The sequence below is a fragment of the Varanus komodoensis genome, unplaced genomic scaffold (genome assembly GCF_004798865.1).
Source record: "Varanus komodoensis strain SLA01 unplaced genomic scaffold, ASM479886v1 scaffold57, whole genome shotgun sequence".
NCBI lineage: Eukaryota > Metazoa > Chordata > Lepidosauria > Squamata > Varanidae > Varanus > Varanus komodoensis.
The window spans coordinates 2,039,062-2,064,691 of NW_025336182.1; the positions used below are offsets into that span (position 1 = coordinate 2,039,062).

Sequence of the window (25,630 nt, forward strand, 5' to 3'; positions counted from 1 at the left end):
TGAACTGTCATCATGCATTTATGGAACTGCTTTAATTTATTTAAAATAATCCTGATTCACTCATGGAACAAGTATACAGTAGCAGTCAGAGCGCTGGCCCAGAATGGGGAGGGTCATTCTCAAGCCCGTAACTGGATAGCTGATAATGGCAGTTAGGCTAGTGATAATTAAATACTGGAAACAGAACTGGGTTTTCCAAAGGCATGAATGGTATAATGAAATATGGAATATGGTAATTAATGGTAAACTGACGACAGAAATAACTAATTAAAAAGGGTTAATGAAAGCAAATAAATATAATGAAATTTGGGAAGATTTTGTAATAACAGTACTGATATAAGGCAAAGGTTGTAAATCTAATCAAGATTATATGAATTTCTGGAGGGGATATGGATATAATTGGAGTTTATTATATATTATTAATTGTTATGTGAATTAAGTGGAGGTAGTATTGGTCTCTGGGGTGTTGGGAGCACTTTATCATTTACTTTTTTTAATTATTGAGTTTTTGTATGTTATATTATTATTGTTGTGATGTGTTGTATTTATCGTTTTTTTCCTTCTGTTTAAAAAAAAAAAGAGGGGGCAAAGTCCATAAATGGGTAACTTTCGGTCAGTCAAAGAATTTCAGCCTAGCCTACCTCACAGAGTTGTTGTGAGGATAAACTAGAGAAGGGTGCCTTGGAGGAAACAGCAAGGCATTACCCTAAGTAGAATAAGCATAGGATGGGATGAGCAATGACTGACATGGCCAGTGGATGCTGGAAGTTGTAGTCCATCACTTCTGAAGGGCACTAGGTTGGGGAAAACTGTCCAGGACTATCCTGGGGAAGATGGAGGTAGAGACATAGACATATAGAAAGGCCGGAGAGAACCCTCTGGTTCAACAGATGATTTCCCTGATTATCTTCACATGACTTCAGGGACAGGGGAATGAAAGCTGCCCGAGAACTGATGGAGAAGTCCAAGGCCTTCCCTGGACATACTGGGCCAGCGTAGCCTAAACGTCTCCCGTGGGCACAGGCAGCTGGGAGCGCGTGTGCCAGCAGGAACTGGAAAATTGCGGGGAAGGCGGAATAAGGAAGCAGAGTGTCTGGGCAAAATTACTCCGCGCGGCAACACTGGAGCCCCACTTGTGCGTGAAGTTTGGGGCGCCACACTAGAGCTCGGGAGATCCGGGTTCGAGTCCCCGCTTAGCCCTGGAGCCCACCGGGCGACCTTGGGCCAGACACAGACTCCCAGCCTAGCCTACCTCACAGGGTTGTTGTTGTGAGGATAAGATGGAGAGGCAGAGAAATGAGTAAGCCACTCAGCTGCCTTGCAGAACCGAAGAAATGGAATATAAATTTTATTTATTTATTTATTTATTTTCCGATTTATATCCTGCCTTTTTCCTACAAAGGGCTCAAGGCAGCTTACATCTCCTCCTCCATCTTATCCTCACAACAACAACCCTGTGAGGTGTGTTGGGCTGAGAGTCTGTGACTGGCCCAAAGTCACCCAGTTGGCTCCATGGCTGAGCGGGGACTAGAACCCAGATCGTCTGAGTCCCAGTCCCAGGCTCTTAACCACTACACCACACTGGCTCTAAATGCTACATAATTATAATAATATCAGTTGCTCCATGACTGGAGATGGATCACTGGCTACTAAGTGGACACAGATAAAAGAGAAGACGCCAAGCATTGCTGGAGCAAGACCGCCGCACCTGCAAGACTGGATTTGTCTCGATCGCCTGTGCTGAGGCAGGCATCTTGCTCAGGTTGCCAAGGCGTTGCGATTTCAGGACATCTCAGCCCAGCTTCCTGCGTAGGGCCTGGGAGGGAGGATCCCTCTGTCCCCAAATGAGAGCAAAGGGCTCGGATCTTTTCCCCGATTCCCGACTGCTGTGCCTGCCCTGGGGGTGCCTTTCCAGCTTCCATGGCTCTTCCTTAGAATGTTGGTGTGAAGTCTATAAGAAACCACAATTATTTATCTTTGAAATTTAAATGTCACGCCCCACCCCTCTGCCGGTGCTTGTTTTCCTCCCATGTTTGGAATCAGGAACATGGGCAGACAGAGGGCTTATTGTGCCCGGCCGGGCACGGCTACACCCTTTCCTTTCCCATCCTTGCACAAGCCAGGAAATGCTTTGCTTCTTTCGGCCGGATTCAGAGCCGTGGCTGGAAGGCCGGCTGCTTCTGAGCTATGCTTGGAAGAGCCTCTGCTCAGACACGGACAATGAGTCCGACGTTCGCTGGGTTTCTGAAAAATGAAGCCCGGCTGTTCCAGGTGGAGCCCCGGGAACTGTTTTCTTTCTTCTGAAGTGCTAAGCACGACACTCATTTTGGCAGGGAGAGAACGCCCTTTATACTGTTTGGAGAAACATAGAAACATAGAAAACAGCGCGAGTCAGAAGGGGTCTCCCGGGCCATCTAGTCTGACCTCCGGCACCAGCCGGCTCTGCTCACGACATGCCCACCATGTGGACGTCCAGCCTATCCTTGAACACCCACACCGATGGGGCCTCCACGACCTCCCGGGGAAGCCCATTCCACACCCTCGGGGTCCTGACTGTCAGGAAGGGCTTCCTGGCATCCAAATGGAACCTGGGTTCCCTGAGCTTTGCTCCATTGGGGCGCGTCCTGCCTTCCTCTGCAGGGGAGAACAGGTCTCTATCCACCTCTGTGTGACACCCCCTCACACACCTGTATGTTGCCAACATACCCCCTCTGAGTCTCCTCTTCGCCAGGCTGAAGAGGCCCAGTTCCCTCAGTCTCGCCTCATACGGCATCCCCTGCAAACCGGCCACCAGCCTTGTGGCCCTTCGCTGCACTGACTCCAACCTGGCTATATCCTTCCTGTAATGAGGGGCCCAAAAGTAAGCACAATACTCCAGTTGCGGGCGCACTAGAGTCGTATAGAGTTGTAGTAATACCTCTCCTGATCTAGAAGCCACACTTCTGGCTGTGCAACCAAGGGTGGTGTTCGCCCTCTTGGCCACCGCATCACACTGCTGGCTCATGTTCAGCCTGCAGTCAACCAGCACCCCGAGGTCCCTTTCACAAGCGCTGCTCTCCAGCCACTTGTCACCTAACCTGTACTTATGACACCCATTCCTATGCCCCAAGTGCAAGACCTTGCACTTATCCACACTGAACGCCATCCTGTTGTCTCCTGCCCACTTCCATAGTCTGTCCAGATCCTTTTGGAGCTGGAGTACCTGCTCCTCAGTTGTGGTCACTGCTCCAGTTTTAGTGTCGTCTGCGAATTTGATCAGCAGACTGTTCACCCCTTCTTCCATGTTGTTAATGAAAAGATTAAACAGGATCGGCCCCAGGACAGAGCCCTGGGGGACCCCGCTTGTCACTGGCTGCCATCCCGATGATTCCCCACTAATGGTTACTCTCTGCTTTCGGTCAGTCAACCATGCCCTAATCCACCAGACAGCGCTTTGGTGTATCCCAAAACTCCTCAATTTCTCCACCAGGATATCATGGGGCACTTTGTCAAAGGCCTTGCTGAAATCCAGGTATACCACATCCACTGCATCCCCTCCATCCAGCCACCTCGAAACCTTGTCATAGAATCCCACAAGGTTTGTCTGGCAGGACCTGTTTTTGCGGAGACCGTGTTGTGTGGCTGCCAGCCTCCCTTCCCTATCTAGCATCACTAGATCTCTCTCTATTATGAGCCTTTCCATTGTTTTTCCTACAATGGACGTAAGGCTAACCGGTCTATAATTCCCCATGTCCTTTCTACTACCCTTTTTGAAAATTGGGACCACTGATGCCACCCTCCAGTCCTCAGGAACTTCACCCGTTCTCCACGAGCCCTCAAAAATGGAGGCCAGTGGGCGTGAGAGAACCCCTTCCAACTCTCTAAGTACTCTCGGGTGTAACCCGCCAGGGCCTGGTGCCTTTGTAACGTCCAATGCCCTGAGGAGCCCCTCGACTTCAAGGGGGGGGTGACTCTAATCTGTGCCCCTAAGTCCCCGGCCTCATCTAATGTCCTATGTGGATATCCCCCGTCCTGCTTTGGGGAGAACACAGAGGCAAAATAGTCATTTAGCATCTGTGCCTGTTCCCTCATATCAGTCACTGGATCCCCTTCCTCCTTAGTTAGTGGTCCCACTACTTGTCTCCCCTTCCTCTTCCTATTTACATGCTGAAAGAAGCCCTTTTTGTTGCTCTTGATATTCTTGGCAAGTCTCAGCTCCTAATCAGCCTTAGCCTTGCGAAGAATCCTTCTGCAATGGGCCTCCTCCCCCCCGGTATACTCTTTTGTCTATTTGCCCCAGTACCCACTTCCTACAGAGGTTCCTCTTGTGTCTAATCCCTCTGACCACCTCCTTTCGCATCCATGGTGGCGCTCTCCTCCGCCTCCCCACCTTACTGACTAGAGGTATCGTCAAGGCTTGCGCCTCCAAAACCTCCCTTTTGAGTACCATCCACCCCTCCTCAACTCGCTTACCTTCCAGTAACCCATCCCAGGAGTCTTTCCCCAGTCTGGCCTTCAGTTGGCCAAAGTTGGCCCTCTGGAAGTCCCAGCTTCTAGTTTCGCTCTTGTGGAGGCGGGCAAGCAAAGAGGACATGAGGAGGAGGAGGGAGGGAGGGAGGCAGAGACAGTGCCAGGCAGAGACCAGCAACGTCTTTCCTTGTATTCGGCAGCGATCCGTCTTCCGTGGCCCTTCTTGGCAAGAACGCTTGCCTTCCTGACGGAAAGCGAGAGGCGGCATTGCGGCTGCCCAGGACTTTCAGGGCCGCTCAGCAGCCAGCCCTCCTGTCGCTCCACGCTGCAGCTCTCGCTCTGCGCTGTATCGGAGCTGCCCGGGCTGCTTGCTGGGGGTGGCAGATCGACAGATGGGGGGGCATGAGCCTGTGAGTTCTCTTTGGGGGTTATGGGAGAGGGTTCCTACACATTATGAGTTCCTGCACTTCAGTAATGAGCATTACACAACTGTTGTTGTTGTTGTTGATCTCTCCTTTTCATTCTCTCTGCCTTTCAAGGTTTTGGCTGTCCATTTAACATCGATGTGAAAAGACCGCAGATATTCCGCGGCCCACGGGAAGCGCAGTTTGGGTACAAAGTCCTGCAGCACTCAGCGCAAGGGCAAAAATGGTGAGTCCACCCCTGTTAGATGGGGCCTGGGGGGTGCCGAAACCAACTAGATCTCCCCCCCCACACACACACACAAAAACAGTTTATCACCCACAGCTCTGAAGGAAAGCAGTTGGTTGTCCAGAAAATCAGGGAAAGATTTCTCCTTCCAAGCCTGTGGCACTCAATTTGTTGCTACGTTATAGATATATTTATGTTAAAAGTGGCTAAGGAAGAACCTTGCCTGCGTCCCGGAGACCTGCTGCTGCCAGCCAGCGCTGACAGTACTGGGCTGGGTGGACCAAGGGTGAGACTGAACCCTAGCAGCTCAGCTTTAACACACCTGCTTGGTCTGCAGGAGGTTCAAATGCTAACCGCATCTCCAGGCAAGGCTGCAAAAAGCCCTTCTGAGTCCCTGCAGAATTGCTGCTGCCAGTCAGTGTTGGCAATACTTGGCTAGAGGGACCCAGGGCCTGACATGGTGTAAGGCAGCTTCCACTGTTCTACTGTTAAATTGCATTTTCACTCAGAGCCATGAGGACTGGAACCATAATTTACCTTTGGGGGAAAGGACTCCAGTTCCATGGTAGAACTGCTGCCTGCCTGTGTCCGGAATCCTGAGCTAAATGATCACAAGGCATGACTTAATGTGGAATGCCAGCATCCAGAAGCAAAGGAATATGGGGGGCAGGCTGTCGTCATATTTTCCTCTGAAATCACTTTTCCCGCTCAAAATCACCCCCTTTCCAATCTAATGGTGCTTCAGGAATACGGTCACTTTGGATTCGGCTATGAACCTGCACCTCCCGATTGACGCTATTCCACATGCATTTCGCGTTGCAGCTTGTTTCAGATGCCTTCAGATAGCTCTTTGAAGAGGAAATGTGCCCGTGGATACATGTATTAAAGATGCATTTCCGAGTGGGCTTCCTTAGGATGAGCAAGCGGCACAGGACAGATGCAAACTCCAAAAATAGCAGCTCAGCCGCCTCCTTGGCGCTTTCCCCTCCAGCGGTGTCAGTGTGGCCCGTGTGGAAGGGCCGGCCCTTGTCCAAAGCTGTCCACAGCCTACCCCACCCCGAGGTCTGACCCCAGTCTGGACAGATCCACATGGGCAAAGCTCTCCCACCAGTTCCCCTCTGCCAGGAGCTGCTCTTTGTGAAGCTAATGGACGTCACGGCCGCCCCAAACATTTGCATCGCAACAGGGGACCAGATGGTGAAGATGGGAAGATCCACCCCTGACTCCCCCGTGAGGACTGTGCCTGAACCAGAGGGAGGAGGGCGCTGGGGAGGCAGCGCCTCCTCCCCCGTAACTTTCCCCCACATGGGTCAAAATCAGCCTGGAAAGACCGGTTTTGAGCAGGGACCCTCTTCCAGCAGCCCTCCCTAACCTGGCGCCCTCCAGATCACACCTCCCATCATCCAGCCCAACCCAGCTGCAGGGCAGCAGGTTAACAGCCCTGCTTCCTGCCCCGTGCCGGGCAGAATCGCTGACCCCGAGTGAAACGATTCAAAGGCTCCAAGTTGGCTTCTCACTCCGGAACAAAGCGTTCCCGCCGACGCTCCCCCTTCCACCCCCTTTCCCCCGTTTAGATCGGAAAAGGACCTGCTGTCCCGGTGACACAGCAGTGGAGTTTTATGCTCTTGAAAATGAAAAAACAGAGAGGAGCTGCTGGCAGCTGCTTGAGAATAATTCCCTACTGGAGGCAGAGTCTGTGTGTCGGACGTCCAAAGGTTGCGTTAGGAGCCGCGGTAGCCAAGGAATGGGGCCCAGAGACAGGAAGCGTGGTCCCAGTGGGTGCTGGTGGGCGTCGAGCAAAGGCTGAGCTCAGCCCCGCGATGGCCCCAAGCCACCTGGAGGACCTGCTGCGGAACGGCTGCTCCAAGCCCCCAGCCGCCACGGCCACTGGTGCGAGGCCAGGCAGGGTGTGTTGCGGAGGGCGGCAGGGGGGCCTTGCCAGGCCTCTGTCCAGTCCGGCGTTCCGGTCATGCAGGGGCCAACCAGCTGCCTGTGGGACACCCCCGCCCAAGCCCCCCAGCAAGCCAGATGGGGTCTCTGGCCCAGGAGAAGCATCTGTCCACCCGGACCATTTGTAGCCCCCTGGCCATTGCCAGGGGTCTTGGCTCCCGGGGAGGAGGGCTTCCAACTGGGAGCGGGGCCCTTGAGCCTTGGCAAGCAGCCAAGTTGCCAAGATCAACAGGTAGTGCTTCCTGTAATGCTGCAATAACAGACATGTGCCCCTCGGAGCCTGCTTAGGAAATTAGAAGCTACTACTTCGTTTTCATGTAATAATAATATGTAGCATTGAGATGCCACTTTTGAGTGCACCGTGCTCTGTTCTGGAACGCGCGATCTGAGCAGGCTTGCAGAGGTGTGCTGGTAGTCCAAGCAGCACCATCAGAACTGCCCCGTTGCGGCTGGGTCGGTGTTAGCCCTGGGCCGACTTGGCTAAACCGGAGAGCAGATCTGCGGGCGGGCAGAAGTCTAGCCTGGCTGCATCTGAAACCCCAAGAAGGCAGGTGAAGGCAGGGGATGCCAGTAAGTGGGCGAGCAGCAAAGGAGGAAGAGGAAAGTCCAGGAGCACAGAGGACTAGTCGCGAAGAACAGCCAGGGAGGAAGGCACCCCAGAGCTAGCAGGAAGGTGCTGATCCGGCATCCAGCAAGTGCCAGCAGAAAGTTCATACAGCCAAAACAGAGAAACAGAGCGAGTCAGAAGGGGTCTCCCGGGCCATCTAGCCTGGCCCCCGGCTCCAGCCGGCTCCACTCACGACATGCCCACCATGTGGACGTCCAGCCTATCCTTGGACACCCGCACCGATGGGGCCTCGACCACCTCCCGGGGAAGCCCATCCCACACCCTCGGGGTCCTGACTGTCAGGAAGTGCTTCCTGGCATCCAAATGGAACCTGGGTTCCCTGAGCTTTGCTCCATTGGAGCGCATCCTGCCTTCCTCTGCAGGTGAGAACAGGTCTCTCCCCACCTCCGTGTGACACCCCCTCACGTACCTGTATGTCGCCAACAGATCCCCTCTGAGTCTCCTCTTCTCCAGGCTGAAGAGACCCAGCTCCCTCAGTCTCGCCTCATACGGCATCCCCTGCAAACCGGCCACCAACCTTGTGGCCCTGCGCTGCACTGACTCCAACCTGGCTATATCCTTCCTGTAATGAGGGGCCCAAAACTGAACACAATGCTCCAGTTGTGGGCGCACCAGAGTCGTGTAGAGTGGTAGTAATCCCTCTCTCGATCTAGAAGCCACACTTCTGGCTATGCGACCAAGGGTGGCGTTCGCCCTCTTGGCCACTGCGTCACACGGCTGGCTCACGTTCAGCCCAAGGTCCCTGCTGCTCTCCAGCCACTTGTCCCCTAACCTGTACTTATGACAGCTATTCCTATGCCCCAGGTGCAAGACCTTGCACTTAATTCACATTGAACGCCATCCTGTTGTCTCCTGCCCACTTCCATAGTCTGTCCAGATCCTTTTGGATCTGGAATACCTGCTCCTCAGTTGTGGCCATGCCCCGGTTTTGGTATCGTCTGCGAATTTGGTCTGCAGACTGTTCAACCCTTCTTCCATGTCATTGATGGAAAGATTAAACCGGATTGGCCTCAGGACAGAGCCCTGGGGGACCCCGCTTGCCACTGGCTGCCACCCCGATGATTCCCCACAAATGGTTACCCTCTGCTTTCCGATAGTCAACCATGCCCTCATCCATTGGACAGTGCTTTGGTGTATCCCAAAGACTCCACTCAAGGCTCAGCTGCAGTTTGCCAGCATAAGGGCAGGAGTCCTGCTCATAAGTAAGACCAAAACTCCTGGGAAGGAGTAATAAATGTGTAGTTTAGGGCCTTGGAAGGCGTACCGAGAGGCAGCGGGGGCCATATCTTCTGGTGCTGATGGGCAGCAGCTGAGCCTTCCTCGGGACCCCATCCGTTGGGTTCCTGGGTCCGCCACTGTTGAAGCGATGCTGAAGGACTTGGGATGACCTGTGCACCAGTGGGCCTCATGGTTGGCTGGGCCCCGAGTCAGGCCTGGCAAGGACAGGATGGCTCTTTCAAGCGCCCTTCCTTCTCTCCCATGAGGTATTTTCCTCACAGTTCCCCAGCAAGGGAGGGCCCGGCCGGTGCAGCACTGACGAATAAGCCAGGAAAGAGTCAGCCGAAAAGCATCTCCCAGGAGGGTGCGAAAGAACGCTTTGCTTGTAGGCGGATTTTTCTAAAAAATGGGAAAGCGATCATGCTTCCTGAGGTGTCCTCTGTCTCCTCCTCGAACACTCAATAATAAAGGAAGCCAAAGCTAAATGTAGCCATACATGCACTCTGGATTTCAGAAAAGCTGGCGTCGATAAATCTGGGATGAAAACCGACAAAGTTCCATGACAAGCCTCTGCAAAGGGAAGAGGAGCTCAGGAAGAGCGGGTGCTTCAGGCACAACTGCACGCAACTCCAGCAAGGGAAAAAGCATATTACTAATGCAGGGCATTTCTCTGCCATGCTTGGCCAAAACTCTCTGGGTGGTTCTCAACTTTTAAGCCGCCCATCCAGGTTTCCGCTGGGCCTGGCCTTGCCAAGCTTTCCAGGTGAGACGGCCAAGCGCTTCCAGCTGGACGGAAGTTTCGCTCAGCAGATGTCACAGGAAGCCCCGCGGCTTCACAGAACACGGAGGGAGAATCTGCAAACAGAAAGGGGCGAGAACAGCCGTGGAAAGAAGGCCGGGCTGCAAAGGAAGACGATAGGCAAGTAGCAAGGAACTGCAGGGAGGACCCCAGGAGGACTCCAGCAGTGAGCGGACTGAGCTAGCGAGAGGAGCTGAACCCAAGAAAAAGCCTGCTTCAGAAATGCCCAGAGCAAAAAACAGGTGGAAGAGAAGGACGCGCAGCCACTCACTGTGGGTGGCTGGGAAATGGTGGAAGTGCTCAACTCCTGCTTTGGTGCATCCTCCCAAAAGACAACAGATTTATCTTCTTCCAATTATTAAACAATTCCTCAGAATAAAAGCCAAGGTCTAAGATAGGCTAATGACAGGGAAAAGCCCGGATAAACAAGTACGCTTTCGATACTTATTGGGAGCCTGTGATCGCCTGCGCCCGGTGCATCACGGAAGGGGAATCCCTGCGGAAAGTGGGGTCACCACCAAGCAGGCCTCCAGCTGTGCCTCCGACCGGGTGTGACGTGCTGAACAAGCCAAGGGGGCCTAGCAGGAAGCAACCTTCCGGGTCAGCTGCTCCTAAGCTGTGCAGGGCTTTCTAGGCCGACCCCAACAGCAATTTCAGGCGCAGCTCAGTAGCAAAGTGGTAGCCAATTTAAGTGGTTGAAAGAAGCTCATCTGATACATTTTTAAGTAAAGAGGGATTCAATGCATAATAGGGGCACGGAGAATAAGTCTGACAGATGCGTATGGGTGCAGCGCTGTCTGAGAAAGGCACAGGGCCACAGGGCGGCTCTGGAGGAGCATCACACAAGGTCGGGATCAGGGGAGTGCCGAGGCAGGTGGCGTGGGGTTCCCAGCGGTGGGTTCATTCCAGCACTGGGGAACGGGGATGGGCTGTCGGGGTTGCCTTCCCTCTGTGCCCCAGGCCAAGAACTGGATTGCCCAGCGCAGCTCTGGGTCTGGGGGTGATGCTGCCTGTGGACTCAACCCCCTTTCCCTTCTCCAGCGACCATTCCAGGGAAAGGGCCCCTCCCTGGCTCAGGGAGTCAGGACATCAATACTTTTTAAATACCTTGCAATGCTTTTTAAAGGCCAAGCTGATCCTTGAAATCCCACAAAAGCCCTGTGAGGTAGGCCGGGCACACATTCCTCTTCCCATTTTATAAACAGGAAGATGAACTTCAGGGATCCAACTGGGTTCAACTGGGTTATTGTGTTCCTCCCCCACCACCCGGCCCCTCACCCTCTGGTGGGATTCCTGGGCCTGAGTTCAAAGAAGGCCAACATGGAACAGGTAGAGCTTTTCCTGCCGTCAGTTGCAATGATGGGGAGAAACCCTGCGCTGTTTTCTGCCATCGTCTTTTAGAGGTATCGCTGCTGACCAAGATTAGTGGAGGGTGAAGGCTGGAGGCTGGGCGTGTAATTCCTCAGTGTGGGATCGACCTTTCCCCTAAAATTATGTCAGAGCACCCTGGAAAATGCTACAGCTCTGCGGGCAGAGTCTAATCTCGTGCCGGCTTCATCATGCCTGTTTTTCTCTCGGCAGGATGCTGGTGGGAGCTCCCTGGGATGGAACGGCGGACGACCGGAAAGGTGACATCTACAAGTGTGTCATAGGAGGCAGAAGCAACTCGACGTGCTCCAAGGTCAACATAGGTGGGTGGCGCCAGCGGGTCGGGGCTGGGGTGCCCCTGGGCCCCTCCTGGGCGCTGCAGCTCGGCTCCTGCTGGGCTCCGGGGCTCTCCGGGTGGACTCAGTTGCGGAAGCAATGGGGGAAGCGCGCCAAGTGTGGCTCGGCGTTTCAGGAGTGGGACCGGGACTTGGGATGTCCCGGTTCTGGCCCCTCTCGACCAGGGAGCTCGCGGGGTGAGTCATGCACGCTCGGTCTAGCCTACCTCACAGGGCTGTTGTGTGGACTGGATGGAGAGGAGGCGCCTTGGGTTCCTAGCAGGTGGGAAAAGGAGAGGCGCAAATCCAACGAGACGCTGCTGCCGATCATTTTGGGTCGCTGCTCCTGGAGCTTTGCCTCCGGCATTCCAGCTTCCTGGCACTTTGGTGGAGGCACAGGAGCCGTGCCAGCAGAGGAGCCGCCGGCCCTCAGCCTTTTCCCCGCGTGCAGGGCGAGTAGCCTGGGTTGCGGGGCTCGATCTGGGTGCAAGCGTGTTTGCTGCAGAGGGGCAGCCCTTGTTGCGCCCAAAGCCGAGCCTGGGGACAGCGTTGCTCAAAGTAGGGAGAAATCCCTGGCTATTGATTTACTCAGATTAGATGCATATCCCACCCTTTTTCTTGCAAGGAACCCGAGGAGGCGTACAAAATTTTCCTTCTCCATTGTGTCCTCATAACAACCCTGCAAGGTAGGGCAGGCTGAGAGTCAGTGACTGGCCCAGAGTCACCCAGTGGCAGAGAAGCTGCACCTGCCGACTCCCAGTCCGGTGCCAGCCACACCACCACATGGGCTCTTTCTAGGGCGGGACAGGATCGTGAAGGCCATGTAGTCCTTCACCCTTGGTCAGCGCAGCATGCATTCTGGGAAACTCGTGCCACGCTGGCTGGGGCATCTTGGGAAAAGTGCCACAACACGCCAGAGGAGGCAGAGTGCAGGACAGTGCAGTTGCTTGCTGGACGGCGATCATTGCCTTTCTCAAGAGTCCAGAGATTCCCATGCAGCCTGCCGCAACACGGAATCCGATGCGGGAGACTGCGGGAGGCGTGTGAGCCGCAGGAGGTGCAGGTCGACACAGCACTGGGGTGTCGGGGCAACCCACTCCCCGCCGGCTCCCCCAGCCTCACCATGTTGTGCTTTTCCTCCCTGCTCCACTTCCCCCTCCCCCTCGCATCCCCCCCTTCCCTCCTCCTCTCGACCCCCTCCTCCACGGTGAACTGAAATTAGGCGACATGGCCCTTCGGAACAGCTCCAGGCAAATAAGAAATATGCACTTCGGAATGACGCTTGTGGCCAACAAGGATGACGGGTTTGTGGTGAGGAACTTTTCCGGTGTATTTCAATTAAACGCACTCACGCACACACGCACAAGAGACGTGCGCAACCAGCGATCTATAAAAAGCCACGCACCCTGCAATTATGTCAGTGGAGGCCAAGGGAACTGCCAGGCCCCTCTGTGCCAGCCCGGCTGCTGTCAGTGAGACAGTGGAGGAGGCACTCGATCTGATAAGGGTCTGGCTTGCAAACTGGAGAAAGGCGCCCAGGCCGTTGGACCGGCTGCGAGCCGAAGGGGCACCGGGATCGTCTGTCCGTCTGTCTGTCTGTTGGCAGATCGATTCACAGACAGTGAGGATGTCTCCACGCACGACATCGTCGCTTGATCCCAGAGAAGGCCAGTGCCTTCTACGTAATTGTTTATTGTTTATTCATTTTCCTTTTGTTCCTTATAATAATTTTATATATCACATTTATATATTTATATAATTATTATAATATAACACTATGAATAAACAATTATTTATAATAATTGTTTATTCATTGTTCTGAATTTGTGCTGGCTGGATCGCTCTTCAGTCTGTCATGCTTAGCAAAGAAAATCATGGGCTAGTCCGAGGAATGCCTTCATAATTTACTCACTATGTGAAGGAAGAGGCGAAGGTCTAGTCCAGACAGGATTCAAGAGAGAGACTGAAAGGCCGAGCACGGGGGAAATAGTGGCCATGCTCCCCCCTTCCCACCCGAGCATGGCTTCCGTTTCGGAGCAGCCGCCCCAAAATCAACACTCGGGGCTTTTCATAAAATGCAAATCAGCAGCAACGATTCAGATTCAGGTTTAGGTTTTCAGGAGCCACATGGAGAGGATGCACAGAATTCGGTTATATCTCCGGGGAAAGAAGTGTCTTTTAAGAGTGCTTGTTGTGTCTAAGCTTTTCACACCCCAATATAGTTATGGCAACCTTTTATCAACACAGATAAGACACCCAGCTTTTCGCATTACTGTTAAGCCGAGGAATTTGCTGTGTGGGACCAGGGAGGGGGAGGCCATGCACCCATCCCGTGGCATGCCAAACGTGGCCCAGATCCTCAGGCTACCCAAGCGGTGCCCCACTGGGAAGGCAGGGATGGGGGGACGGCTGCCTACTGGATTCCAGCCCACCGCACACCACCGCCTGCGATGCAAAGGAGAAGCAAACGGGCGGTCCTGGGAGGAAGAGGAGGGCACTCAGAGGCCCCTGGAAGCGAGGACGGAGACCCCCGGAGCAGCCGCACTCCCCGTCCGTCCGCACCGCTGGTGGGAGAGGCGGCGGCGGCAGCGACGTTGCCGGGCCAGCTCGCCTGGGCGTTCCCGCCCGCAAGCCGAGGCTCATGTTTACTCAGGAAGCCGGCGGGAGCGCCTGCTGAAGCAGCCTGTGGGCAGCCAGGCGGGCGGAGGGTGCCCTGTGCAAATCGCCCTGCTAGGAAGCTGCAGCAGCTGTACAAAGGAGCTATTCTGAATGCTTCGCACCGCGGGAGACAGAGTTCTCAGTCGCGGGTTCCTTGCACGTGCAAAGGCATGTACTGGGGAGAGAGGGGGTCTTCTGACCTGACTCTGGTAAGTCACCTGCAGGGTGACCGGCAAGATTCCTCTGGTTCCCCGCTGCTTCTGCCCCCCTGCCCGGCAGGTGCGTGGCCTTGCCTGGCAGGTGCCTCTCTCCGGCTGCTTGGGGAACCGGAGGCGCCCTCCTTTGGCCTCCTAAGACGGGCCGAAGTCGGCCTCCCGCGAACGGGGAAGCCGAGCTCTGCAGGGCAGATTCAGGGATTCAAGGGGGGGCTTTTCACTGACGCCTCCACCTCATACGTGTGCAAACTTACAGGAAGAAAGGTTTAAGAAGATTTAAAGATTTTATATCTGATGAGAAGGTTTTAAAATGGTTTTTGCGTAACTGCAGTTCAACAGTACCTCACGGGAGTGCGTCCGTCCGCCCGTCCGTCCGTCCGTCATGTGTCCGGCGTGGTCGGGCAGTCCTCCTGTTTCTTTCTTCCCTTTGGCAGGCGTGTGCCCCTCTCTGGTCCCAGGAATGTGGCACATCCATGTTCAGCACCGGGATTTGCACCAGTGTGGATGAAAACTTCCAGCCGACGGAAAACATCGCTCCCACAGCTCAGAGTAGGTTTGGCTGCTGCATTGTGCAGAATCTCTGAAATGATACTCCTGGTACATCTGAGCCCCAGGGCATCCGACTCGAGTAGAAAAGGAAACACTTTGTGCATGCTCAGAGACCCTCTTTGTTTTGTTTGGCCTGATTCACAGAAGGCCCTTTTCTGTCTTGCAGGGGTGGGACTGCTCACCTGGTTCCAGAAAGAGAACAGTGTGTAGGGGCCAGGTGAGCCTCTTGGGCGAGTTCATTCCCTAATGCAGGGCCAGGGCAGAGAAGGCCTCGCCTTGGGAGTCAATTACCTGGCTTTGTTTGGCAGGGATTCCCCCAGAAAGGCCACTGAGAGCAGGTATCTATGGGGGGAGGCCGCCTTCCATCCCATGGAAGCCATTTTGAGGAAGCATGTGGCACTCCTAGAACTCTGTATGTGCCCATGAACTCCAGAAAGGTTGAGGGCCCTGCCATGCTTGCCTAGAAGGGCAAATAGCCTGGCCTGGTTCATGCGCCAGCTTTCTCTGTTCAAGGCGGGTGTTTTTTTGAGTTGAGAAACTGCCACGGCGGGCGACGTCCGGTGCCCAAAGCATTAAGCTTAGGCTTCAGCCTACAGGCCCCGTTTCACGGCGGCCCCCAGCACGGGGGGCCTTGCCCCATGAGGCCTGACTCACGCCCTGGAAAGCGGAACTGGGGCTCTGGAAACCCGTCTTGTGCCGGTGAGTTTGCTCCACGTTCGCACTGCGGCTGAAAACAAGCCGGTCCTTGGACTGCAGCGGGAAGTCTGTGTCAGCGTGTCTCACCGCGGCCCTCGTGGTCACGAGAGCCCTGCCCAGGGTGCCCTGCAGGACCTTCGCCGCTTCCAGTGGCTCTCCAGGCACAGCTCCCGCTGCCCCAGTCCTGGGCATGCTGGGAAGTATGGGCATTTCCCCCCCGCGGTGGCCGGGGCATGCTGGGAGATGTCGGAACGTTTCCGTCTGAGCGGGATTGATGGTGGTGCTGCTTGTGATGTCCTGGGTTTGGTTAAGGATTCGTTGCTCAGCGGCTCTTGTGGCTCTTTGGCAGGAAAGAGCGATGACACTGGTTGCTCCGTCTTGACGGGAAGAGGGTCCCTTCTGGCTGCCTCTCCCTCCCCTCCTCTGCTCTCGTGTAACGTTCTGCGTTTCCGACTTCATGCAGGATGTTCCACTTACATGGACATCGTGATTGTGGTGGATGGGTCCAACAGCATCTACCCCTGGTACGAGGTGCAGAACTTCCTCAGCAACATCCTGAGCAAATTCTTCATTGATCCAGAGCAGATCCAAGTGAGTTTCATTTGCAGATCAGTTGGGCAGCAAAATCATGAAGGACAAAGTCGTGGTCAGAGGCTGAGAGGGGGAGCCTTTCGGGAAGGGCTGTCTACAGCAGCTAGCTCCCCCCACCCCAGTGCCCCGCAGCTGCTTTGGACTTCAGCCTGCCTTGCCGCAGTCCTTTGCAGAGGCTGTTCTCCATATGTCCCTTCTGGGAATCCCCTGGGGGCTCAGCATGGGAACGGGGCATCGTCTGAGATGGCCCCATATCTTTAGAACATGCCTCTAAAAAACAGTATTAACTAACTTAGTAATGCAATACAAGAAACACATCAATAACAAAAAATAAAGGAAAAGTCTTACAATACAAATAAATCGAATCATATAAACCAATCAAAGCAATTAATAGAAACACAGAAACAGAGCGAGTCAGAAGGGGCCTCCCGGGCCATCTAGTCTGACCTCCAGCACCAGCCGGCTCCGCTCACGACATGCCCACCATGTGGACGTCCAGCCTATCCTTGAACAATTATAATTTAACTATAATTAATAGTTAAATTATAACATCTGCAACACAAAAGGTGGGACCTTCAGTTACATAACAATTATTTATTTATATCATTAATTACCCCTCTTCTCGTTTGCTGCTGCTTCGCCCTCTCAGGAAGACCCTTCCACATCCAAAGTTACATTGAGTCATAGGGAAGTTTAATACCCTTCCCTTTTGTTAATGCACATTCAATGAACAACCCTTAAATGTCATCAAAATTATTCTTATTTGTCAACCATTTTTTCACCTTAATACTGGATGTTAACTTGTCATTAATAGCTATATTCCAAATGTCCTTCTAACATTCACGTAATTGGAGATGACGAGTTTCTTTCCAATTCTTTGATATAATTAATCTAATATTTTAATAAATGGTTATTTATTCTTTAATATTCCATTTCTAATTTCTTGCATGAAATAGTGACAGTAATACAATTCCAGAGTCTACTTCCTGTTCTAAATTTAATATTTTGCTAATTTCCTTAAAAACATTCACTTTCCATAATATTTTCACATTCCTGGCATATTCCTGAAATAGGTACCCACTTTCTGACTACAACTCCAATATATGTTGTGATACTTATTATCCGTATAATATAATTTTACCACTGTCAGATGCCACGTCCATGCTAATGTGTAGACGTTTTCCTTTGTTCTAATTGACTTACATTTTACTATTCTCTTATTCCATACTTTTCCCCATTATTCCTTACCTATATCCCCGGAGCTTGTCCAGAGCTGTTGCTTTTCAGCATCAAGCAAAGGCATACTAATTTTCCCGGGCATTTGGTAAACAGTGAGGTTCAGTTTGGGGCCATGTTTGTTAGGTTTGCTTCTTATAGTTCAATTCTTGGGGGTCATTCTGGGCTGCTATTTTGTTTATTTCTGTATGAGCACTTTCATTTGTGTTTTTTTGCCAGATTATGCTTTTAAGATACTTATTTTTACTTGTATTATTTTGCTCATAAAGGTTTCTGTGGATTCCCACTTGCATTTTGTAAATCTTGGGTTTCTGTATTAGGCATATAGAATCATAGAATGGCAGAGCTGAAAGGGGCCATGAAGGCCATCGAGTCCACCCCCTGCTGTTGCAAGACACCAGGTCACACCCTCCCACTCAGGTGGCTGCCCAGGTTCTTTCTGAATGCCTCCAGTGCGGGAGAGCCCCCCACCCCTCCGGGCAGCTGGTCCCACTGTTGTGTTGCTCTGACAGTGAGGAAGCTTTCCTGACGTCCAACCTGAATCTGGGTTGTTGCAACTTGAACTGATTGCTCCGTGTCCTACACTCTGGAATCAGGAAGAGGAGATCCTGACCTTCTTCTTTGTGACAGCCTTTGAGGTCCTTCTAGAGGGATATCATGTCCCCCTCAGTCTTCTCTTCTCAAGGCTGAACATGCCCAGCTCCCTCAGTCTCTCCTCACAGGGCAGCGTTTCCAAACCCTGGATCATTTTGGTTGCCCTCCACTGACCCTTTCTAATTTACCTGCATCTTTCTTAAATCTTGGTGCCCAGAAGTGGACACGGTATTCCAGGTGAGGTCTGAGTAGTGAGGCGTACAGAGGAACTTCTATTTCTTGTGATTTGGCAGTAATGCTTCTGTTAATGCATCCCAAAATAGCATTTGCCCTTTTGGTGGCTACATCCATTGCTGGCTCATGTTTAGCCTCTTGTCCACAATTACTCCCAGATCCTTTTCTTTTTGAGTTCTTTTGAGCCACATATTCCTCATCTTGTATCCATATTGAATCTCTACTTGTCCTTATCAAATCTCATTCTGTTGCTTTCAGCCCAGTGTTCAAGTTTATGATGATTGCTCTGGATCTTCATTCTGTCTTCGAGGGTGTTTGCTCTTCCATCCAGTTTTGTATTGTCTGCAGATTTGATTATCTTTCCTTGTACTTCCTCATCTAAATCATAAATAAAGATGTTGGCGAGCACTGGGCCCAGGACTGAACCCTGTGGCACCCACTAGTTTCCTCCATCCCATGTGAGAAGGTGCCATCGATGGGCACTCTTTAGCAGTGTCCAATTTAGCAGCCAATTTTGGATCCACCTAATAGTTTTTCCATCTTGTCCAATTTTTGGTAATTTGCTTATCAGAATGTCATGTGGCACTATGTCGAAAGCTTGGCTAACGTCTAGGTAGATTATGTCCACAGTGTTCCCTTTGTCCACTTGGGAGGTTACCCAGTCAAAAATTGAGATTAAATAAGTTTGACAGGATTTATTTTTGATAAATCCATTCTGGCCTCTATTAATCACTGCATTTTCTTCAAGCTGCTTGCAGATGGTTTTTTTTACTAATTTGCTCCAGAATTTATCCAGGGATTGAGTCCCAGCTTCATCTCCCCCACTTTTGAAGATCGGCACAGTGTGAGCCCCTCTCCAGTCATCTTGCCAGTGACGGGCTCAAATCCGTTGCTCCAAGTCTCAAGGCAAGACTCAAGTCATGACTTTCAAGTCCAAGTTGAGTCTCAAGTCATTGCAAGAAATTTTTGAGTCGAGTTGCAAGTCTCTTCTGAAGTCTCAAGAGCCAAGTTCTTCTAGTAATTGCTGCATGGCTTTCAAGCTGTTTGCAGGCTGACTGCTGCAGAATCTGCTCCAGAATTTCCCCAGGGACTGATGCCAGACTGACTGGCCTACAGTTCCCAGGCCGCTCTTCTTCTTTTTCTTGAAGTTCAAGGGAGCATGAGCCCTTCTCCAGGCGTCGGGCACTTATCTTGTCCTCCATGGTTTCCCAAAGACAATAGACAGTGGCTTTGAGGGTCTCCCGCCAGCTCCCTGGTGCCTCTAGGGTGCAGTTCCTTGGAGCCTGGAGACCTGAACTCATTCAGCCCAGGGAGATGGTCCTTGAGCAGTTGCCTGTCGACCCTGAGCTGCCTTCCTGCTCCTTCAGCTTCTACGTCGCCTTAAATAATCAGAAGGTGGAACGATCAGGAAGGTCATAGCTCTTCTTCTGGGAGAAGACTGAGCCGAAGTAGGAACGGAGCACTTCTGCCTCCTCTTTCTCGGCTGCACTCATTTTGCCATCCGTGTGGAGTAGCTGAACCCCTGTTTCTCTGCTCCGCCTTTTACTGTGGGCGTAGAGGAAGAGGCTTCTCGGTGCCTTTAGCATCCCCGCGAGCCTCAGCCCACGCCTAGCTTTAGCCGTCCTCCTGCCGTTCCTGCAATGCCTGCCTGCCTGTGTTCCTCCTCTGCAGCCTGGCCTGCCTTCCACCTCACATATGTGCCCTTTTTTATTTCGGATCATCTCTAAGCTTTTTGTCAAGCCACATGGGCCTCTTCTGTTGTCTTCTACCCTTTTCCATGTTGGAATTGTTTGTGATTGTGCCTTTAGAATTTCCTTTTTTAAAAATTCCCACCCATCCTGGACTCCTTTTCTCATTAGAATCACTTGCCGTGGGACCTTGCCTATCATTGTTCTGGGTTTATTAAAATCGGCTTTCTTGAAATGCAGAGTAGATGCTTGGTTACATTCGGCTTTTCCTTCCTTTAGAATCATGATTTCACGTTCCCCCGAGTTCCTGCAGCTCCCACTCTGTCCAGCAGGTCTTTGTCCCCTTTTTTGCCCAAAATTTCCTTTGGCCCATGTTCATTCCCAAGACTGTCAGCATGGAGATGGACAAAAATGCACCCGCCCCGTTTTTCTGGGAAAAAGAAGTTCTGACAGCTGTAAAAACTCTTGAGTCCCCGTTTAAAGAGGGCTCTGACAGGGCAAAGCGTGTTTTCGTGATGGGGATACACGCGTCCCCGTCAAACCACACGGCCACTCTGGAAGGATGCCAGGGACCCCCGGAGGGGCACGCGCACGATTTTGGACCACCCAGCAAGCCATTCCGAAGCAAACCAGGCCAGCGACGCCCTGTGGGTTGCGAACCATGTCCAAAAAACACGGATGGTGTGGCCTTCTTCAGCTCGGCACTGCAGATCCCACTTCTGACGGCAGCTTGCCCCTTCCAGGCCAATGAATAGGCGCTGGGGCAGGGCTGGACTTCTTTCCCAGTTCTTTTGCTGCAGCAGGACAGAGCCGGTCCGGGGGCAGGGGGGTGGGATGTTCCACACCCCCCCTTCGAAAACAGGAAGCGTACAGAAAACAGGGATCATGTGTGGGTGGCACGCAGGGAGCAGCTCCGGTTTTCTGTAGCCTCATTGTGCCTGGCGGAGGGGCGGTCAGCTGAGTCAGCATGTCTGCCGTAAAATCCTTCTCCCAGGCGGAGAAAAAGCTGGCAGAAGGTGGAGTGGATGGCGCTTTCCCAAACAAAATGCCCTTTCTGCAGTCTTCAGAGCCCCCTCCTCCCGCTGCTGAGTCCTCCCCAGCAGGTGCGTAACCGAGGTCCCATCGGCTGTATTGGCCGTGCCCGCCTCTGGTAGCCCATTTCAAGGGGGCAAAGCCCCACACAGCCCTACAAGGTGATCCTCCAGGAGTCCTCAGGTGTTACGTCTGTGGTTGAGTTGAGCTTCCACTAGGATCCAGGAAAACTGTCCGCATCTGGTGCCATGGGTACCCCGTGGCCGTGGGGGAGTCTTGCCCGATGCAGATTTCCACAAGTGTCTCCCAGTGTCTCCCAGTATGGCTAGGAAAGGTTCAAGCTCTCGGTGAGCACAGATAGCACAGCGTCGGATGGAGACGTGGTTTGCTCAGCCCGAGGCAGAATCCCGAGGGTCATCTTGCTTCCTTCTCTGTGTAGGTCGGCGTCTTGCAGTACAGTGAGGTCGCAGTCCATGAATGGTCCCTCAAGGATTACCAAACGGCAGAACAAGTCATTGAAGCAGCCAAAAACATTAGCCGGCAGGAGGGACTGGAAACGCGGACCGCTTCTGCGATCCACAAGGCCTGGTAGGTGCACCGTGGGAGGCAGGGGACAGGTGGGTGCCCCGTCCGTGCACCGTCACATCGTGGAACCATTGGGTCCGAGAGGGTGGGCAAGCAGAGGGACTTCTGTCCTTCTGTCTGTAGCTGGCTAAGCATGTCATGCTGCCCGAGGTGGAAAATCCATTTTTTAAAAAGAAGCATTACTTTTATTTGTTTTAAATTACGTCCATAATATTAGCCACAACTACAGACAGACTTAACTTTTCAGTTAACAAAACACACATACTATGCAAGAAAATGAAGTACAGTTAGGAGCTATGACCTGATATTTACACACAGATGTTTTTCAGGGGTTTAAGACAAAGTTGTGATTATCCCGGGATGTCGCTGGAGGGTGCCAGGAGCTGTAGAACTTTTTTCGGCCTAGGATTGCTTTTTATTCTGCACACTTGCTATGCTTCTTTGCTGATTCAGTTGCAGTTGCCGCTATGCGTTCATTGTTTGAAATTAATTTGCGTGTTTTTAAACTTAAAGTCTTTTAAAACTTTATTTTTTTAAGCTTTTCATGACACAGAGAGCCTCAGTATAAAAATAGAGAGAGCGAGAGAGAGGGAGAGGGAGGGAGGGAGAGAGAGAGAGAGAGAGAGAGATAAGGGCATAGTGTTACACAAGCTTAGACTGGAAAAATACTTTTTTGGGTCTAAAACCACATAACATTTTTGGTCTAAACCTGCAGAGCATGCATTTAAGCAGTGCCCTATCCCTGAGGCACCTCCGCTTCCTGATCGGGACTGTGCTTATTAACAAAGTGATGAGCGTACGCCACGTGGCGTGGAAGGTCTCAGCTCCGTTGTGCTGCATTTGTGCTCTGTGTACTCCATGTACACAGAGCACTCCATGTCCGACTCACGCCTTAGGAACTGGCGGGTGCGATAGGCCAAGACGTCCTTCCGGCGAGGCCCTGTGCCGCGGCATCTCCGGGCTCTGGCAAAGCGTCTCGGGTTATTCCGGCGGCACTTGCCCCATGGACCAGGCTGGTTGCCAGCCCCAGCGTGACCCCAGCTCTCACTCCACAGCTTGGCTGCCTCTGCAGGAGGCGCCGCTCCTAGACCAGGGACCGCGTCACCAAGCCGCCTTCTCTGCCCCCTCCCAATTTCTCTCTCCAGCACTGAGGCCTTCAGTCCAGAAAGAGGAGGGAGGAAAGGGGCCACGAAGCTGATGATCGTGGTGACCGACGGGGAGTCCCACGACGGCGACGAGCTCCCTGACGCCCTGGAGGAGTGTGAGGAACGGAACGTGACCCGCTACGCCATTGCGGTGAGGACTGGGGCTCTGGCATCCCTGGGAGAGCTTGCGTGTGCATGTGTGTGTGCGTGTGTGTGCAGCTGGAAAAGGCTGCACCAGAGGAAGGAAGGACGGAAGGAAGGACGGAAGGAAGGAAGGAAGGAAGGAAGGACAAAGGACAGTTCACAACCTAGTTTTTCAACCCTGCACTGAGCCCAGCTCCCTTCCTCCTTCAAATTTCAGTGGCAGATCAGTGCACATTTATTTATTTCTTTATTTAGGATATTTCTAGGCTGTCCATCACTTTGATCTCCGGGCAGCTTACAATAAAAATCAGAGATAGCTGATATCCATACTAATGAACTGGTGTCCAAGGGCACATAAAATTTATTGTACCTGCCAAGGGGACCGTTGGATGCATGATCAGCTGGGAAAAAGTCCTCCCGCTTCCAGCCATGGGGTTGTGCTCTAATTCGCCTTGAAATAAGTCGGTCTCATTGGCTTGTTTTTATCCTTCAAAGGTAATTTAAAATGTCGGTTTTGTATGCAGATGTTTGGGTTTTGCATGCACATGTTGCCTTTAATAGTCTAATCACAGTGCAATAAATAATGAAGCCCATGGCACGCGTGCGGAGAAATGGGGAGGCCTCTGATGGGGATTGGCTGAGCTGCTGTTATGTCACAGAAGGCAGGCGGAGGCATGTCCGGCTGCCATTGGCTGAGCTTTGGGAATTCTGGGAAAGGGGGCGGCGGCCAGAAAGGAGTGGGAGAAAGAAGCAGAGGGGTCGGGGTGGACTCTGGGGGGCATCAGGCAGTGGGACCCCTCAGGTCTGGGTCAGCCCTCCAGGGTCCCCCAGGAGGCCACGCCCCCTCCCTGGCCACGCCCCCTGCTCTATCATTTGGTGTTTTCCCAACGTCGCTGCTGTTCTTTTCTCCTTTCTGAAAGGCTGCCCTGCCCTTCCGTCCTGGTTCATAAGGCTTTAAGCTAGGAAACACGGCTATTTTATATTTTCCCGGCAATGTGGGCTCCACCCGCTGCGCCTTTGGCCCTGCCCACGGTTGTTCTCTTGTGCATCTCCTCCAAATGGGACTTGGCCTTCAGGCTGAGAGGGGTCCCTCACCCCAGGCCTCGAGGAGGAGCTGCAGCCAGGAACGGACCGCTGGGGGGGAACGGTCCAGCGGAGGATGCGAGAGAGGGCCAAGGCCGGAGGAGCGCGGGAGAGGAAAGGAAGTGAAGGGCAGGACCTATGGGGGTGAAAGAGGCTCAGCCGGGTGTGCCGCTCCAAGATCCTTAGCCAGGCCTCTTCCCCCTTTCTTTTCCGCATCCTCATCCATATCACCCAACAGCCGAAGCTCCCTGGGTGGTTTGCAACACGCGATAATGCAGCATAAAATGGAAGGAATAATGAACGGAATACGAATTCCGCCTCCCCTTTTCCGTGCCATCGCCATTCCCTGAGTTTTTCCGCACCCGCCGTGTCACCTTCCGGCACAGTTCGTGGATTTGCGCGCGCCCCAAGTGTCTCCTGGTTTTCGCTCCGCAGGTGCTGGGCCACTACATTCGGCGGCAGAAAGACCCGAACTCTTTCATCAACGAGATCAAATACATCGCCAGCGACCCTGACGAGAAGTATTTCTTCAACGTGACGGACGAGGCGGCCCTGAACGACATCGTGGATGCTTTGGGCGATCGGATATTTAGCCTCGAAGGTACTGGAGGGAGGAGGGCTGCTCCCCTGGGGAGGGAGGAGGAGCCGTGCCCTGAGGACCCCCGTGGCTGAAGAAGGTGGAACAAAGGTGGGCGAGCGAGAGGCACCGGGGAGCTCTCTGCCCCGGCTGCCTTCTCTTGGCGTGTTTACTCTAGTTTTTTCACCCCGCTCCCCAAGCAGAGCTCCAGACGGGCGTCCCACCTTTTGGATTGCAGTCTAAACGACACCAGGCAAATAGCAGAACGGGGAGGGAAACACGCATCACGCAGAGAACAGCAAAGCCTCACCAACACAACCGTGCCTGGATTGCAGCGGGGGGGGGGCCTCGTGAGTGCTCAGGCGTGCCAGCAGCCCCTCCTCCCCAAGCACATTTGTTTATTTAGCGTTTTACCCCATCCTAAAAATCTCTGGGCGGCTCACAAAAAGCAAAGCGCCAGCACGTGCCTTAAGGCGTCCTCCAGCGGAGCACTGGGTGGAAATCGTTCCAATTTCCCACAATGCCCTTCAGCTGCGCCAGACCAGGGAGGGTAAAGATGGCGGCCACATGGTGCCCAGTGCCGGTGGGTGAGCTCCTGGAGGGCAGGGCAGGTCCTACTGGGGGTCTGGGCCTCCGGAAAATGCCTGAAGACACCGTGCGGTCATGCTGGGCCTGGTGGGGGCCCCTTGCCCGACCCCACTAAGTAGTTCCCCATGCCTCCCTCTCCAGGTGAGCAAAAGCCCTTAGCCCCGTCAGCAGCGGGCCAGAGAGGAGTCTCCCCGGAAGCGCAGGGGGGAAGGGGGCCTTTGGTGCTTCGCAGCGAGGAAAAGCGCTTTGCACGGATCTCACCCCCCTCTTCGGAGAGAGGAGCTTTCCCTGCTGGGCAGACGGGATCCCTCTCCAGCTTTCTTCGGTCCTGTTTGCTGCTGAGTCAACGCCCGCCTCATGCTTACTCCTGAGTAGGCAAGCAGAGGCTTCTCTGCCCCTTCTCTGAGCAGAAAGTGCTGCGGAGCACCGAGGGCCTGCTTGCTCCTGAGTAAGCAAGGCACTGCTGAGAATGGCTCCCCTGCTCCTCCGCTGCAGCCTTCCCCCCACTGGAGTTCAGCCCATGGACTGGAGACACCAGGGGAGGGGGGTGGCGGATCCAGGCCCCTCGGAAGGAAATCCGGCTGCCGGCGGGAGGAGGACAGCTTGGGGGGGGGGGG

General features: G+C 53.3%; 1 protein-coding gene across 1 annotated transcript in view; it reads left to right on the forward strand.

Annotated features, from left to right (window-relative positions):
* Positions 1-4,613: 4,613 nt before the first annotated feature.
* ITGA10 (integrin subunit alpha 10) overlaps positions 4,614-25,630 on the forward strand; it is a 43,067-nt gene continuing 22,050 nt past the window's right edge. Inside the window, exons 1-8 of the mRNA XM_044449269.1 lie at positions 4,614-5,100; positions 11,277-11,386; positions 12,621-12,709; positions 14,706-14,820; positions 15,980-16,107; positions 21,331-21,479; positions 22,622-22,772; positions 24,284-24,449. Coding sequence (XP_044305204.1) covers positions 11,278-11,386; positions 12,621-12,709; positions 14,706-14,820; positions 15,980-16,107; positions 21,331-21,479; positions 22,622-22,772; positions 24,284-24,449 — 907 coding nt within the window. The 5' untranslated portion in view covers positions 4,614-5,100; position 11,277. The remainder of the gene's footprint in view (positions 5,101-11,276; positions 11,387-12,620; positions 12,710-14,705; positions 14,821-15,979; positions 16,108-21,330; positions 21,480-22,621; positions 22,773-24,283; positions 24,450-25,630) is intronic.